Raw genomic sequence first — 15,278 nt, forward strand, 5'->3', positions numbered from 1 at the left:
GCGGCTGTTCACGACTACGATTGGCTAAGGTCATCGTGCGAATAGGGCTTACATTCCTCCTTGAAATTTTGCGTATTTCATGCGCGAAACAATTATTAAAACCAAGGATCGGTCTAAAAAAACAAAAAATGATACTTTTAAATTTCAAAAATGAATTTCCATTCCGATTATGGTCCTCAGTCCTTACACAACTTAGGCTAGGTAATTTTATGTTAAAAAAAAAAACAATATCAAAAGTAATGAAATAATTATTTCTGCAAAATAAAATAATATTTCGAATATTTCATCTAACAAATTTTTGCACGTTTATCCAATAAAAATAATTTTGGATGCAATTAATTTAAATAAAATTACCAAGAAAACTCCAATTATTTTAACACATTTATTAACTACCAGTTGCTTCAACGTGAATGATGTATTTAATAAATTTAATGCACAACATTTAAGTAATAAAGGAGATAAGTTTCATTAAATAACAAAAAAAATTATTAATAATTTATGTAAAACTTACTCCATCAAGATTTGCACAAGAATAAGGATGACAATTACGTCATTACGTGAACAAAATTGTTTGTTGCTTCCTTATTTATTTACATTTGATCGCCTTGCACTAGGACTTCTACTAGTAGAACTTGAGGTGGGGCTCCTATTAGGAGAACTTTTCTTTGAGCCTGAAGAGGACTTCGACGAATTTGAAGACGGGCTTCCGGGTCTAGTTCTTAGAGCTCCTGTGGCTCCCAAATTTTTCAGTTTGCTCCACGACGAAGACGGTGAAATTCTGAGAAAAAATATTTTACATGAATAAGAGACACTGTAAGTTTTGTTATGGGAAACTACAATTTTTTTTTCGTTGATAACATTTGCACAAATAAGAAACATACCCTTTTTTCCCTGGTGGTGCTGGTGGACGGTTTGGGGTAGGAGCGTGCTTCAGAATATCTGTCATTTGCTGTTCAACCTCATCACTTGCGCTTGCCTGGCTCACAGATTGGATACTGACTCTTTCATCTAAAACTGAATTGAGAGATGGCTAAATAAGATTGCTTTTCATGTAGCAAATAATTGAAAATAATGTCATTTTTTAAATAACAATAAATGATAGAAGAAACACGGTGCAGCAATTACGATTAAATAATACAAAAATTATTATAGAGCATAATATAATTCAAGGTGCAGAAAAAGTAAGCAACAGCTACACAAAGTAAAGAATCAATAAAATTTTTAAACACACAAGATAAAATTAGAACTAGAGTGAAGTAAAATTCTGCAGGCCACAAAAATACTCAGTGGAATCTATGCATCAAATTAATAAATAGTTTACAAAACATATTTTTTATAAGCACAGACAATTTTTTGGCAATGCCTAAGGCCTACGCCAAAATGGTGCACAAATATATAGAAAAACTGGTGCTATCTTTAAATTACTGTTCAACTTCTACTTTGTGCTACCTTCACGCTGAGAGGACGACTGTGAGAGTGAAGTTGAGTTTGCCTCGTGGATGGAATAATCAGGGGTCTGCTCGTAAGTGTAAGGCACCGGCTGGGGCTCAAGCTCCATTTCCCTGAATCCGTCCGCATTATATGGCACTGGCGAATTGAACTGTTGCTGCTGATACATCTGTGGCTCACTCTTCACTGCCGAACTTTCAGAGCTCTCTTCGTAGTTGCCGTACATGTGAGAATTTTGCTGATTGGACGTCACAGGCTCGTACATTTGAGCGCTGTTTTCATGGTACGGCTCTTGATACACATTTTGAGGCACTTCGTACTGAATAGGGACGGGTGGCTCGTACTGAACAGGAGGCTCCGCGGGGTAATGAACTTGCAGCTCATCTTCCGGAGTAAAATTGCTGGTCAAATTTGGTGCAGGAGTTTCGGAATAGTATTGCTCGGCAGGAATTATTTCTTCGGGTTGGTTATTTAAGTTTATTGCTTCATTTTCGTATTGAAGGTTACCTGTGTTAGTGACAGGAAAATGTTCAAATTTTTGTTCCGCTTCAATCGGCTTATAATTTTCAAAATTTTCGCGATTTTCCGACGCCTGCTCGTGCAGATCACTATTGATAAGGTACGGCGTTTTGTGTTCTACTTCTGACGGCAAGATTGTTTGCATTTCATTTTTCTTTGAATCGAGCGACTCGGCTTCCAACTCTGCGTGCGCTTCACCGACGCTCTCCACATAGTCCAATGGGGTTGGTGTCAGCGTGACGTCTTGCGTGACGGTGTCGGCGACGTCGCTCAATGCGGATGCCTCCTCGATTTGTTTGAAAACAGGGTCCTCTTTATTGAAAATCGATGTCGCAACGCGAATGTCCTCTTCTTCGACAAACACATCAGCAGTTTCTTCTACAATAATATTATTTTCAAGTTTCTCCTCGGCATAAGGAGAAAGGACGGGTTGTTTTATTGTACTCTCCACTTTGATGGTTTTTCTTTCCAAAAAGCCAAAATCGTCCGGCATTTTGTATTCAGGAACTTTTGGTTTTTCCGACAAATCCAGAACCTTGTCGAGGTTCAAACTGAGTTTTTCGAACTGCTCGTCGGGCTCGAGCCTGTCCGAGTATTCTCGGCTCCTGCTCAGAGGGTTGTACCTCCACAAAAGGTCGTCATCTTGAGATTGCGTGCTCGGTTGCTGATAAGCAGGGTCTGGGTAGCCCCGACTGCTGCTGGGGTAAAAGTTTGCGCTCGTTGCAAATGGGTCAGTGTATCGTGCCGCTGACGAATTTAATTGCGGTTTGAAGCTGGATTGCGTGTCACTTAATTTGTAGTTGCCTGCAAAGGGAGTGTGCCACTGCGGAGGCGGCGGAGGTCGGCTTTGGAAACGGCTGAAGTTTGGCGTGCTAAAGTTTTCCTTCGTGCTGCTGTGTTTTAGATTTACTTTTGGATGCAACTTGGTCATGTACGCATCGTACTGTCGCTATATAAAATTCAAAATGAATATTAAATTTTTTTAAAGAAAATTTTTATAAAATGATTCTTTAAAAATAAATATCAACAATATTTTATGATATTTTATTTAAAACAAGATATCGCATTTAAAAATTATTTCCTACAACAGAATAATTCTCTTAAATCAGAGTTCGTAAGAAAAAAAGCTCACCCTCATTTCTTTTAAATGCTCGGTTTTGGTATGAATTATGGCCGTGTGTTGATCAATATTTTCGAGAGATGCCATAATATTTTCTGTCCTCATTTTTCTCTGCCTATCATGTTCCAAAAATCGAGCATATTCCTCTTTCAGTTGCGTTATCATTTCTCCGTTCCTAAAAGGATTTGGAGATTCTCAGCAAAAATTCAAAATTTCTACAAAATGTTATCAGATAGAACTAGAGACATAGCAATCTGAATTTTTTATAGACGAAAAATTTAGTATTTCATATGAAATTTTGCAAAAATTAATCAAGCACTGGTAGTTGTGTGCCTATAAAATTTAACTGTACTGATAAATTTAAATTTCTGAAAAAAATGAAGCCATGCAAATGAACAGGAACCAATCTTACCTTTTTCGTCTGCTTTTCACCAACTTTGTGTATTTTTCTGCAATGAATGATCGCTCCTCCTCACTACAACAAAATCACAATTTTTTAAGGAAATAAAAAATTAAAATTCAAACTTGGTCAAAATAATTTATAGATTAATTGAATACATTCATAATTATCCATTTTTTACAAAATTTTACTTTACATTTTAACTAGATTAGTTATGTAGAAATTGAATTAGTGTAGGTGCCAATTTGAACAAATGCATGACAATTTTTTAGTGTGTATGATATGTACATATACATATAAAAATAAATAATTATCTCAAATTACAGGGAAACTAAAAATTGTTGTAAAAGTTCTTATTTAGGACCAATTTGAAATTATGTTCTCATAATATTTTCATGGAAATGAAATTATCATATGTATACGAATTATGGAAATTATTTTTGAAATCTCACCGTTCACACAAAGTATAAAAAGTAAAGTTCATACGCAATAAAATTGAAATTTACAAGCTATATTGTAATGTATAATAGCCTACCCATTTACGCGCAATGCATAGGCCTAATATTTAAAATTAAAGCCTCAAAACTCAAAATTATATTCTCCTCCGTCCTCTGTAGTACAATAAATTAATTTCACTTACAGCTGACGTAATCTTTCTTGAAGTTCAGCCATTTTTCGGTAGAAACTTAGAGGCTGGTCAAAATTTTCTTTGCTCATTTTTGCGTCTCAAGAGTTTCCTACTTTTGCCATAGTAAAACAAAACGTCTTTATCTGAAGATGATGAATGAATGAAACTGTTTTGTTTTGTTTACAAGACCGTTGCTATAGGGATTGTTTTCCCCGTGTGCCAAGCGGCGAAACCAAGAACTAAAACTTTTCATGGAAGTTTAGCGACGAAAGATGAGGAGCGAACAGATGGATGCTGCCCTCGCCGTGAACCCTGGAGGAGAAGCAGAAAGCTGAAAATCAAGCAAGGGAAACAAAGCCCAACCGGTCTCTGCAACAATTCATCAAAATTTCCGTTTACAGCCAAACCGAAACGCACCCTTATCGTTCCATAGGCAAGAAAGGCTCGTACATGATTCTGGAATTTTAAAGTTTTCGTTTTGGAAGGTCCAGCATTTGAAAATTCCACTAGCTTGTTTGCGCTCTCGTCCTTTTCTGTTTGTGCAATAGAAAAGCTCGAGTCAGCCAAAATTTGCCGTATTCACCTATTTTGATAATTATTCAAGGTAAATATTTGTCTCTGTAGTTGAGTCTGGATTGTTTTCGTCACTGAAATATTCTTTTTAGGATTTTTATGCATTTAAAGCGGCTGCCATAGGAAAAGTCTGAGGATGTCGTACCCTGGACGACCCCCGATGGTGCCAGGGATGCCAGTTCCACCTCCCGGAATTACACAACTGCCCTACATGGGCATGGGTGGTGTGTTTTCATTATAAAAATATTTATCCTAAATTTAACTATTTATGAAATACCTTAAATAAAATTTAAAAATTTTTATCAAGTGGTTTTTGAAGTCATGAAACTATAGGTCTATAGCCTTATGTGTTTGACATAAAAGTCTTAATTAAATCAAATATTCATTTCAGGACCCCCTCCTATGATGATGCCAACCCATGTAAGTTGAATTCAAATTGAACGTCTATGTATTATTTATTTATTTTTATTTGTCAGTTGATTCCTCCACCAATGCCTCAAAGTGCTCCACCAAACCCAGTGATAAGGGCTCCGTTTCGGCCAAACATGAGTAACCAAGCGCCTCGTCCTCTCATGGCCAAGAGGGTACCAGAGCCTTCCTCCATGCAAGCCGTTACAGTCTTTGTTGGCAATATAACCGAAAGAGCTCCAGATGCAATGATTAGACACATTCTCTCTGCATGTGGGACTGTCAACAGTTGGAAAAGAGTTCAAGGAACCACTGGTCGCGCTCCTGGTAAATAATTTTAAATCTAGCATTTAATTTAAGGTTAATTTCTGTCCGTTCTCAGCATTTGGGTTTTGCGAGTACGCTTCTCCAGACAGTGGTTTAAGAGCTGTCCGACTTATGCACGACTTTGAAATAGGCGGCAAGAAATTGGTTGTCAAAGTAGACACCAAGACCAAGGAAGTGCTGGACGAATACAAAAGTACTTTATTGGTGTACCTATCAATTTATCATTCTAAAAGTTAATAATTTTCAGATGAGAAAAGATTAAAACTGGGCCGAAACAACAGCGGCTCCTCTCCCTTGCAAGATGAAGCACCAACGGCAGTTGACGATGAAAGTAACGACTACATGGACGATGAAATGAAAGCTGTCGATGCAACTGCGTTGAGTCGCATCTCATCAATATTAAATGATTACAACAAGGATATAGAGAACTACACGCCACCAGGTAAAGTTTCTAGTTTTGATTTATTCTTAATTATTAATTATTCTTGAATTTTCTCAGTGAAACGCTCAGGAGGTAAAGATAAAAATTCTACAAAACCACAAGAAAACTTCCTTAAATTAGCTCAGGGATCAATGGCGTCTGGTCCTGGTCTTGATGGCGGACCTGTAAGTGGAAAAAAATTGTAATGAATGTAAGAATTTACTTATTCAAAATTTTTAGAACTTTGATGACGGAGAAATGGAGGAAGGCAAAAGGGACTTGATCACCCGAGAGATTGGAAAATTCCGTGAAATTATGAAGGTAAGCATAAGTCAGCGCAAAAGGCTGACCTGAGAAACCTCGATGCTTGTCAAGTAAACATTTAGTAGCTAAAATTCCAACCAAACCAAATGTGCCACTTAGCTTGACCACTTTAAACAAAAAGTTTTTTCAAATATACCAATCCCGCCCAAATACTATGAAAAATGTATCCCGTACAAACGTGGGGGTGACGGCTGGAATTCTTTATACATTAATAGGATAATGCTGATGGTTATTTGGGGTCGCCTGGCACAGCTAGTGAGAAACTCTCATCTACATGTTTGTGTATCGTCATTGGTGAGTATATACTGCTGACATCATTTTTAATTTGTTGCTTTACAATCTCAAGTTGCACTCGTTCTAAAAAGTTGAAAAAGTTAGCTGAAATAGTTTTAGAAAAAAAAACAATTTTAAATTTTAACCGTATTCCTATATCAAATTAATTTTTCATTTCTATTTGACACTTTTCTTCTCTGAATTGGAAAATTTGGCCTCGGCTATTCGAGGAATCAAACGAAAGTGTGGTGTAAAATGTTTCTCAATTATTTTCTAGTAAAACTTCCCCAAGCAGCAATCAAAATCACAATATATTGTCCTGTAAATGCAGACTGGTAAGTGACTTTGAATTAGATTTTTGGATATCTAATTATTTGTGGTGTCAATGATCAGTCTTTTGCACAGCTTAATTCTTTGGAAGATACCTCATGTTTAAGCCAGTTGGTGGCATCCAGATAAATTTATTTGCGATTTTGATGCCAGCAACTGTGCTTGTGACATGTCATCCCTAATGGCCACAGGAATTATTTTTGTCAACAAAGGAAATCAAAGACCTCTTCTTCTTAAAAAATTGGCTATATTAAGAAAAATTGTTAAGTTTGCTCTACTCTGAGACAGAACTCTTGAAAAATTTGTAGTCAATGCGTTTGCATGCAATATTATTGTCTCCAATGGAAGAATTAAAATTAAAATCAATTATGGGTGCATACATTTGCAATAGAACGCAATAGGGGGTTAGCGAAAGTCTTTATCTTTGACCGAGGCTAATAATTTTGTTAAAATTCAACTCTATAGGAAACCCATTTTTTTTATTAATTAAACAGAAATGCTCATCAGCTAATCAGTGTGGTTTAAATTTTTATTTCCAGAAGCAGGAGGAAGAAAAAGAAGCGGAACGAAGACGACGAGAGGCTCGAGATAAAGAGAGGCGTGATCGAGATGTCGGACCCAAATCTCCTCACTACAGAAGGGACAGAGCATCACCCTCTTCGCCACCCCGCAGCTCAAGGTCACCACCACCACTCCCGACCCGTTCTCGTCGGATCTCTGTTTCTCCTCCGCCTCCGCCAAGGTCATCTCGACCTCAACCACCTTCAAGAAGTCCATCTCCTGAAGGCTCTTTTTCAAACAAACTTAGATCTAAAGGCAGAGGCGAACGAGAATGGAGACGTTCTCGGTCTAGGTAAGTCTATGATTAAAATGCGTAAATAGCTCCAATTAAAAAAAAAAATCAATTAGGTCTCGAGAAAGAGAACGGGAGCGAGACAGAGAGCCTGATGTCAAACGAACAGAAAAAGACATTCAGAAGGAGAGAGAAATGGAGGAGGAGGCAAAGGACAAGAAAAAGGCAGAGCGAAAAGCAAGGGAGAAGGAGGCTGCTTACCAGGTTTGCTCAAAACAGCAAGCTGTTCCTCCAAGATATTAATCAATCTTGCTTTTTAGGAGAGATTAAGAAATTGGGAGGGCAGGGAAAAACGGAAAGCAAAGGAGTATAATAAGGAGAAGGATAAAGACAGAAAGCAGTCTGACGAAATGGCCAAGGAAGGTCGGCGGCTTAAAGAGTTTCTAGAAGACTATGATGACGAAAGAGATGACCCCAAGTTTTATAAGTAAGCAATATTAAAATCCAACCATAACTTACTGATAAAGCACATATATTTTTCAACAGGGGACGAGAGCTCGGTCGACGACTTGCCCTTCGCGAACAAGAAATTGAAGCAGATGCAAGAGACAGAGCTAAGGAGAGAGATGAGCTAGAGGAAATTAAAGCACAAATATTCTCGGATAAAGAATGTACAAATCCTCTGGCAGAATTCGAGAAGGTACTTAAAAATAATTCTAGCTTTGTAGCAATTTTTTTAACATTCATTCCTTTGTTAGATAAAACAAGACCATGATGCACTCTATCAACCTAAAATCCTGGTTAAAGTGGAAAGTAAACAGGCAGCACCAGTGCGGCCAAATTCCCCTAGCCTGGAAAACGAAGGATCCCTTTCCTCAATGCCATCTAAGAACGTTTCTCCTTGGAGACCACCCCAAGAAGACATTTCAACTTCAGCCATGATGTCTCCACCACAGCCCACCACATTCCGACAGCAAAATATTGGAGATCAGGAGGATAGCCAGCTCTCGGCAGTTTCTCAGGTAACTGTAAAAAACTTATACGGTCTCTAATATCTGATATCATCAATTTTAGACATCTATGGGAATGGATGTTTCCTCTCCAATGGGTGGTGGAGATTCCTCTTCCAGAGGCTTTTCAAACTGGAACAAGTCTCCTTCTGGCAGAGAAAGTGGCACAAAAGCTTCCTCGCCAAGTCACAGTAATGCTGCAGTACCCAGCAAAAAGCGAAAGTTGGAAATCAAGGAAGTCTTCAACACTGAGGATGATGATGACAGTAGTCTAGGCACTGGTGCTGGAAGGAAACGGAAACCTTTAGTTCCTCTAGGTACATATCTTTTGATTTTCCTCCCTCGGTGTATTTATCACGTGATTTTATTATAGACTACGGAGAAGAGAAGGTGCTGAAAAAGAAGGATGCAGAAGCTGGCAACTCTAAAGCCACACAGGAAGAGAAGAGGAAACACATCAAGTCATTGATCGACAAGATTCCAACTGATAAGGAAGCTTTGTTTGCTTTTTCAATTGATTGGGGTGCTGTAGATTCTGTGAGTTATTCATTATTAACAATTGCTGTTTGTAACTAATCTTCTTAAAATTAGAACTTGATGGAAAAGAGAATCAGGCCCTGGATCAACAAGAAAATTATAGAATACATTGGAGAACCAGAGCCCGCTCTTGTCGATTTTATTTGCTCCAAAGTTATTTTGGGCAGTGACCCCAAAGGCATCCTAGACGACGTCCAAATGGTAGGAACACAGCTCTAGAAGGTCATGCATTTCTTATATTGGTCTGTTTTTTCAGGTACTAGATGAGGAGGCCGAGGTTTTTGTTGTGAAAATGTGGAGACTACTGATTTATGAAATAGAATCCAAGAAACTTGGTCTCGTTAAGTGATAAGTGAGCACACCATTTTGTTCTAGTGGTATCGATCTTGCGGTATTGAGTTGAAGGATACTCGATTTTGATCCATCTGCTTCATTTTGAGCATCATTGTGTTATGTGTTTATGTAATTAAAATAAAAATTTCAAATTGTAAGATATTCAGAGAACATTTTTGTTTTTAATATTGTGGATTATTTTTTAGAATTTTTTTTTTTCTTATCAAACGTTTATAGAAATTAAGGAAGAAATTAATAACACGATAATGCATAAAGTTATGCTGTTTTTTTTTCAACCTTCATACTATCCGTATTGCTATTTGCTATTTACACAAATAATCCGCAGCAAGTTGAAAGCGCGCATGAACGTGCAAACAGGAAGTGGGAATGACTGTGATAACAACAAAGTTGTAGACCCGCAGATTGTCATTGACTGCTAACTTGAGAGAAAGTATACGCCGGTAATTTTTTTAAAGAAGTTAAATAATTAAAATGGTTTCTTGTCTACAGGTTAAAATGTTTCGGTCCGTGTGGAACTTCATATGCTATTGGTATTTTCGATACACGATGGTAACTGAGCTGTACATGGTTGAAAGATGGGAGCAAGTTGTTGTCCGTATCCTTTTTGAAAAATAATGAAAATTTTATTTCTCCTTCACATATCCAGTGCACAATAGTTTCCTTAACTCTGCTGCATCATCAGACTGCTTCTTCCTCATGCTGTTTTTAATTCTGGCATATTTTAACTACTCTGTCCTCTTGGGCACCGTCTCTTTCTTATTACCATTGGAGAAGAACGGTTCTAACCTTGGCAGTCCAGATGTCATTTCGACCATCATTTCCTCATGAAGTTATCTCACGCTATTGTGTACCCGTTCATCGAAATATTTCAAATTTAGTATAGTGATATTCAGAGACAAAGATGCTTGTGAAACATTTAAATTACATAATTAAATTATATTTAATGTAACTATGAAGAGTTTAAAATAAGTGTGCCTTTTGCACAAATATTATCTTTAAATATTTCTGATGCCATCAGGCTTATCGAATATCTGACAAAGAATTACCTCTTTTGATCTGAAATTTTTCTGTTCAGTCATATTTCAGTACAATAATACGAGTGTAACAAGTACAATTTTGAAAAACACGTATCGGGTGTCATGGTGAATCATTTCTTTATCTTAATTATTCCAGGCACCGTTTATCACAACACTGCCAGAATTATCTCTTACAATATAATCTTTCACTCTTGAAACGTTTGAGATTAAATGAAGATATTTGCATATTAGCCCAAGAAATGTCCTAGCAAAATTATGTAAAACGAGACTTTGCATCGACTTTCACTGACTTGTTAAGATGTGGAAATAAAATATAAGCAATTAAATACACAAATGCTTTTCTTTTCTATTATTATTTCATGTAGGTGTGTAGTTCTTTAAATTAAACATCAGGATATTTATTTGATGTGAATTTATTTGCATTTCAAAATAAATATTGTTCAATCATATTTGCAAAAGAGGCTTGAGCTGAAACTGCAGTAGCTGCTTGAATCAGTTGGCTTTAAATCAGGAATGTTTTGAATCAGATTGATTTCTAGCTACACAGAGAGGCCGGAGCCCAACTTTGATTTCTAAATGCAACAAAACTAATAATACTGCAAAGAGATTCAATCAACTTAAAATGACTGGAAAAACAAAATACGATGGTCCATTGCTTGTTTTTAAATACAACTGCTCAAGTGGGAGAGAAGTAGCAAGAAATTAATTAAGTAGTAAAATGTGATTAGTTTTCTTCAGCCTCAGGCTCCTCGTCAAACTCGGCATCCTCATCAGCGGTGGCCTCTTGGTACTGCTGGTATTCAGAGACGAGATCGTTCATGTTGCTCTCAGCCTCGGTGAATTCCATCTCGTCCATGCCCTCGCCAGTGTACCAATGCAAGAAAGCCTTGCGGCGGAACATAGCGGTGAACTGCTCGGAGATGCGCTTGAACAGCTCCTGGATAGCGGTGGAGTTGCCAATGAAAGTGGCTGACATCTTGAGGCCTCTGGGAGGAATGTCACAGACGGCGGTCTTGACGTTGTTAGGAATCCATTCAACGAAGTAGCTGCTGTTCTTATTTTGAATGTTGAGCATCTGCTCATCAACCTCCTTCATTGACATGCGGCCACGGAAGATGGCGGCAACAGTGAGGTAGCGTCCGTGACGTGGATCGCAAGCAGCCATCATGTTCTTAGCATCAAACATCTGTTGAGTCAGCTCAGGGACCGTGAGGGCGCGGTACTGCTGGCTGCCTCTTGAGGTCAGGGGAGCAAAGCCAGGCATGAAGAAATGCAGACGGGGGAATGGAACCATGTTGACAGCAAGTTTGCGCAAATCAGCATTCAGCTGGCCAGGGAAGCGGAGGCAAGTAGTCACACCAGACATAGTCAGGGACACAAGATGGTTCAAGTCGCCATAAGTAGGAGTGGAGAGCTTGAGCGTTCTGAAGCAAATGTCATACAGAGCTTCATTGTCAATGCAGTAAGTCTCGTCAGTGTTTTCAACCAGCTGGTGAACGGAGAGGGTGGCGTTGTACGGCTCGACGACGGTGTCAGACACCTATAAAGTTAAACAATTTAAATTAATAAAAAGAATTATTTTTTTAAACTTATCTTTCCAGTGAGTTCAGAAAAGTTTACATATTATGTTAAAATTTATTATTAGTTTACCTTGGGGCTAGGGACAACTGAGTATGTGTTCATGATTCTGTCAGGGTATTCCTCTCTGATTTTAGAGATGAGCAGAGTGCCCATTCCAGAGCCAGTGCCGCCACCAAGCGAGTGCGTCAATTGGAATCCTTGCAGGCAGTCGCAGCCCTCGGCCTCTTTCCTCACAACATCCAAAACCGAGTCGACCAACTCGGCGCCCTCTGTGTAGTGGCCCTTGGCCCAGTTGTTGCCGGCACCGCTCTGTCCAAACACGAAGTTGTCTGGCCGGAAGATCTGTCCAAAGGGACCTGACCTAACCGAGTCCATGGTGCCAGGCTCCAAGTCGACAAGGATGGCGCGAGGAACATACTTGCCGCCGGACGCCTCGTTGTAGTACACGTTGATGCGCTCCAACTGAAGCTCACTGTCGCCGTGGTAGGCGCCGGTGGGGTCAATACCATGCTCGTCTGAGATGATTTCCCAGAACTGTCGAGAAAAACAGAAAAATTGAGTTTTTAAAATCAAAATTTTTAATAATTCTAGCGAATTCTAGAAATAATTAAAAAGCCTCCAATTGTGAAAGAATGAATTTTAATTTTCCTTCTAGAAATTTCTTCGTGGCAAAAAATTGACGGTTGATAAAACAATGAAAGGATATTCGTAATTCCCCATTTGGGTCGATAAGGGCGTCTAGCTTTGTGTGCGGCAATCAACCGTTTATTGATCCACCAAGGGCAATAAAAATCCAAAACTTTAGGCCGTTAATCTTGTTTAAACGTTATAATTCTGTTAGGGGAAAATAATTCTTCAGGTTTAGTCATGCTTTAAAAGAGAAAAAGCAGTTTGATGTCCAAATTTGGCTCCGCACGAATGAGGCGACCATGTATGGATTCTTACGCCGACCGGATAAGCACCATGTTTTTGATGCATTGCGTCAAAACGAATTTTTTGCAACCGCATGCACGGCACTAGAAGGTTAATTAACCCCAAAATGCGGTCCTTCGTGAACGAATATTAGAGTTTCCAAGCTGTATATCGTTAAAATTTTGTGAAGTAGAGCGTTTGATGGTGGTTTATCGTTGCGATGGAGTCGGAATCACGAATTCGGGCGCATCACTAGCCGGCACGAAAATGGCAGCCGTGAAGAATTTTTCAAAATCCCCCAAAAAAGGCCAAATCGCGCAAAATTCCGCACTCACCTTAGCACCAATTTGGTTTCCGCACTGGCCGGCCTGAATATGAACGATTTCCCTCATTTTGACTTCAGAATATTGATTTTCAAAGCGAGCAAAGCTAATTTCCTGCCCAACGATGCCGAGAAGGAAGCGGTTCTAAGCAGAAATGCGCGCGATCAACGGCAACGGTCACTAACCGACAAAATTATTATATTGTTGAACAAGATCAGAACGGCCGCCATATTGAATCGTAAATTGCTTGCGTTGCATAGGTAATTCAAATATTGGCGCTTCAAAGCGAGTAAAACATGGCGTAGTTTTGACTTTTATACAAATTATTGGTTTTTGTTAGGGCGTTCCTTAAAGTGCGCATGCGTTATTCAATCGGCATTCCCATAATGTGGCACCATCTCAAGCCGATAGCTTCAACCTTCATTTTCACCGCTAAACCTCTGGCGCACAAAAGATTCTAAATATTTTTTTCTAATTCTAAATTGATATCTTAAAATAACAGGAGGTAAAAATTGAAAAATTCTTGCAGGATGATCGGGATCAGACAAGCACATTTTTAACAATTAAGTATTGGAAGATGCACTTTCATTTTTTCAACTAAAAATTGTATTTTAATTATTATAGAAAATATTTACAAAAGAAAATTAATTTTAATTTCATTAAATTTAAAGAAAATGATTACAACACCGCTTCATTTATTTCATATTCTTTCAATACACAAAAAATGTATGCTACATTGTTCAAATAACCGGTCAAAACATATAAAGAATTTAAAAACTAACTCTCTATAACGGAGTCAGGATCAGGATGAATCATGAGAGTTACTGATTGTGAATTTTCGGAAAAACTATCAATTTTTCTTGCCGCTTGGTTGCATAAATCGCAGCTCTTCAGAAACATGAAACCAGTTTTTTTACTTTACTTTCACAAAATATAGATCTTCACTGTGTTAATTGTCATTATTGAAAATTAAAAAAAACGAACTAATTTTTTGAATTTTTGTATATATTTTCAACTATGCAGATCCTTTTTTTGTTTTGGAGTTTTTGGCATGGAGGATATATTTAACTTGTTTAATATTACAAGAAAGAGGACAAAAAACCATATTTTATTTAGGCTGGATGGGGAAACGTGGAGAATGGAAACAACTTGCTAAAGCACAGCACACTCTCAGTAATTAATGGTAAACCAAAGGCCGCTGTAAATAGTCAATTTACGAATTGCTTAAAGAAAATAATTATACATATTGCAAATTGGAATCTGTGCCGCGGAGCAGTTTTTTAATGCATGTCCTTCCACAATATAGCGAGACGTGCGATGCAAAATATTAAAAAAAGTAAAAGCGTCAAGCGTCACACTAAAATGTTCTCGCGGGCGACCCATCGAATTACAATTAAATTGAATGAGTAAAATAGCCTGATTTTGATTTCAAGCGCATGGTTCACAATCAAAGAAAGCTTCAAGTTGAGAAAAATTAAATGGAAAAATTTTATAATTCTAAAAGGCATTATTTAAATATTCACCAACATCAATAGTGATGGATCTTAAGTTTTTGTACCAAGATAGTCACCAAATTTCATAAAAAATGCTTTCAAAAATAAATCCAATAATAGAATTAAGTATGCAAGCAAATAATCATCGCGAGTATTCTAATAATAAATTTAAGCGTTAATTTATTATTTATTCTACTCAAGTCATAAAAAAACTGAAATTGGAAAAATGAGCAGGAAGGGTATCACAACTTGAGGTCTGTTAAAACGCCCAACATCAAAAGCAATGCGGCCGCCGCGGAGATCCCACACTATATTAAGAAAAAATTTTGCTTTTAACTTTTATTTTAAAATATTCTGACATTTAAAAAATAATTTTGCAAAAATTCAAAAAAATTATACAAGGGGTTGTTTTCGTTTAATGATACAGCGGCGCTGCCAACAGGGAAAGCGGTGCCGGGAAAACACG

The 15,278-nt window shown here is 37.8% G+C and overlaps 3 protein-coding genes across 5 annotated transcripts; 1 reads left to right on the top strand and 2 right to left on the bottom strand.

Moving 5' to 3' along the window:
- Positions 1-363: 363 nt before the first annotated feature.
- On the bottom strand, positions 364-4,617 carry LOC132201748 (uncharacterized). The gene is made up of 6 exons (XM_059628188.1): positions 4,129-4,617; positions 3,501-3,563; positions 3,101-3,263; positions 1,450-2,917; positions 882-1,014; positions 364-778 (listed from the first exon to the last, which is right to left on the bottom strand). Exons 1-6 carry the CDS (start codon positions 4,203-4,205, stop codon positions 583-585), a joined length of 2,100 nt encoding a protein of 699 aa, XP_059484171.1. The 5' UTR covers positions 4,206-4,617; the 3' UTR covers positions 364-582.
- Positions 4,419-9,607, top strand: LOC132201747 (RNA-binding protein 25-like). 3 transcript variants are annotated; one of them, XM_059628187.1, is made up of 17 exons: positions 4,419-4,720; positions 4,782-4,913; positions 5,081-5,109; positions 5,166-5,424; positions 5,480-5,617; positions 5,672-5,866; positions 5,924-6,030; positions 6,086-6,166; positions 7,315-7,625; positions 7,682-7,829; positions 7,886-8,052; positions 8,112-8,265; positions 8,324-8,587; positions 8,640-8,892; positions 8,949-9,112; positions 9,167-9,313; positions 9,369-9,607. In XM_059628187.1, exons 2-17 carry the CDS (start codon positions 4,826-4,828, stop codon positions 9,459-9,461), a joined length of 2,598 nt encoding a protein of 865 aa, XP_059484170.1. In that variant the 5' UTR covers positions 4,419-4,720; positions 4,782-4,825; the 3' UTR covers positions 9,462-9,607. The 3 variants fall into 3 exon arrangements, with proteins under 3 accessions (XP_059484170.1, XP_059484168.1, XP_059484169.1); XM_059628185.1 differs by having other exon boundaries at positions 4,420-4,720; positions 7,312-7,625; XM_059628186.1 differs by having other exon boundaries at positions 4,452-4,549; positions 4,801-4,913; positions 7,312-7,625.
- A 1,293-nt stretch (positions 9,608-10,900) lies between these two features.
- On the bottom strand, positions 10,901-13,493 carry LOC132201749 (tubulin beta-1 chain). Its single transcript, XM_059628190.1, has 3 exons — positions 13,332-13,493; positions 12,154-12,618; positions 10,901-12,043 (listed from the first exon to the last, which is right to left on the bottom strand). The coding sequence occupies exons 1-3, from the start codon at positions 13,386-13,388 to the stop codon at positions 11,228-11,230; spliced, it is 1,338 nt and encodes a 445-aa protein (XP_059484173.1). The 5' UTR covers positions 13,389-13,493; the 3' UTR covers positions 10,901-11,227.
- Between the last annotated feature and the right edge of the window lie 1,785 nt (positions 13,494-15,278).

The sequence above is a fragment of the Neocloeon triangulifer genome, unplaced genomic scaffold (genome assembly GCF_031216515.1).
Source record: "Neocloeon triangulifer isolate White Clay Creek 2 clone unplaced genomic scaffold, ASM3121651v1 ptg000014l, whole genome shotgun sequence".
Taxonomy (NCBI): Eukaryota; Metazoa; Arthropoda; class Insecta; order Ephemeroptera; family Baetidae; genus Neocloeon; species Neocloeon triangulifer.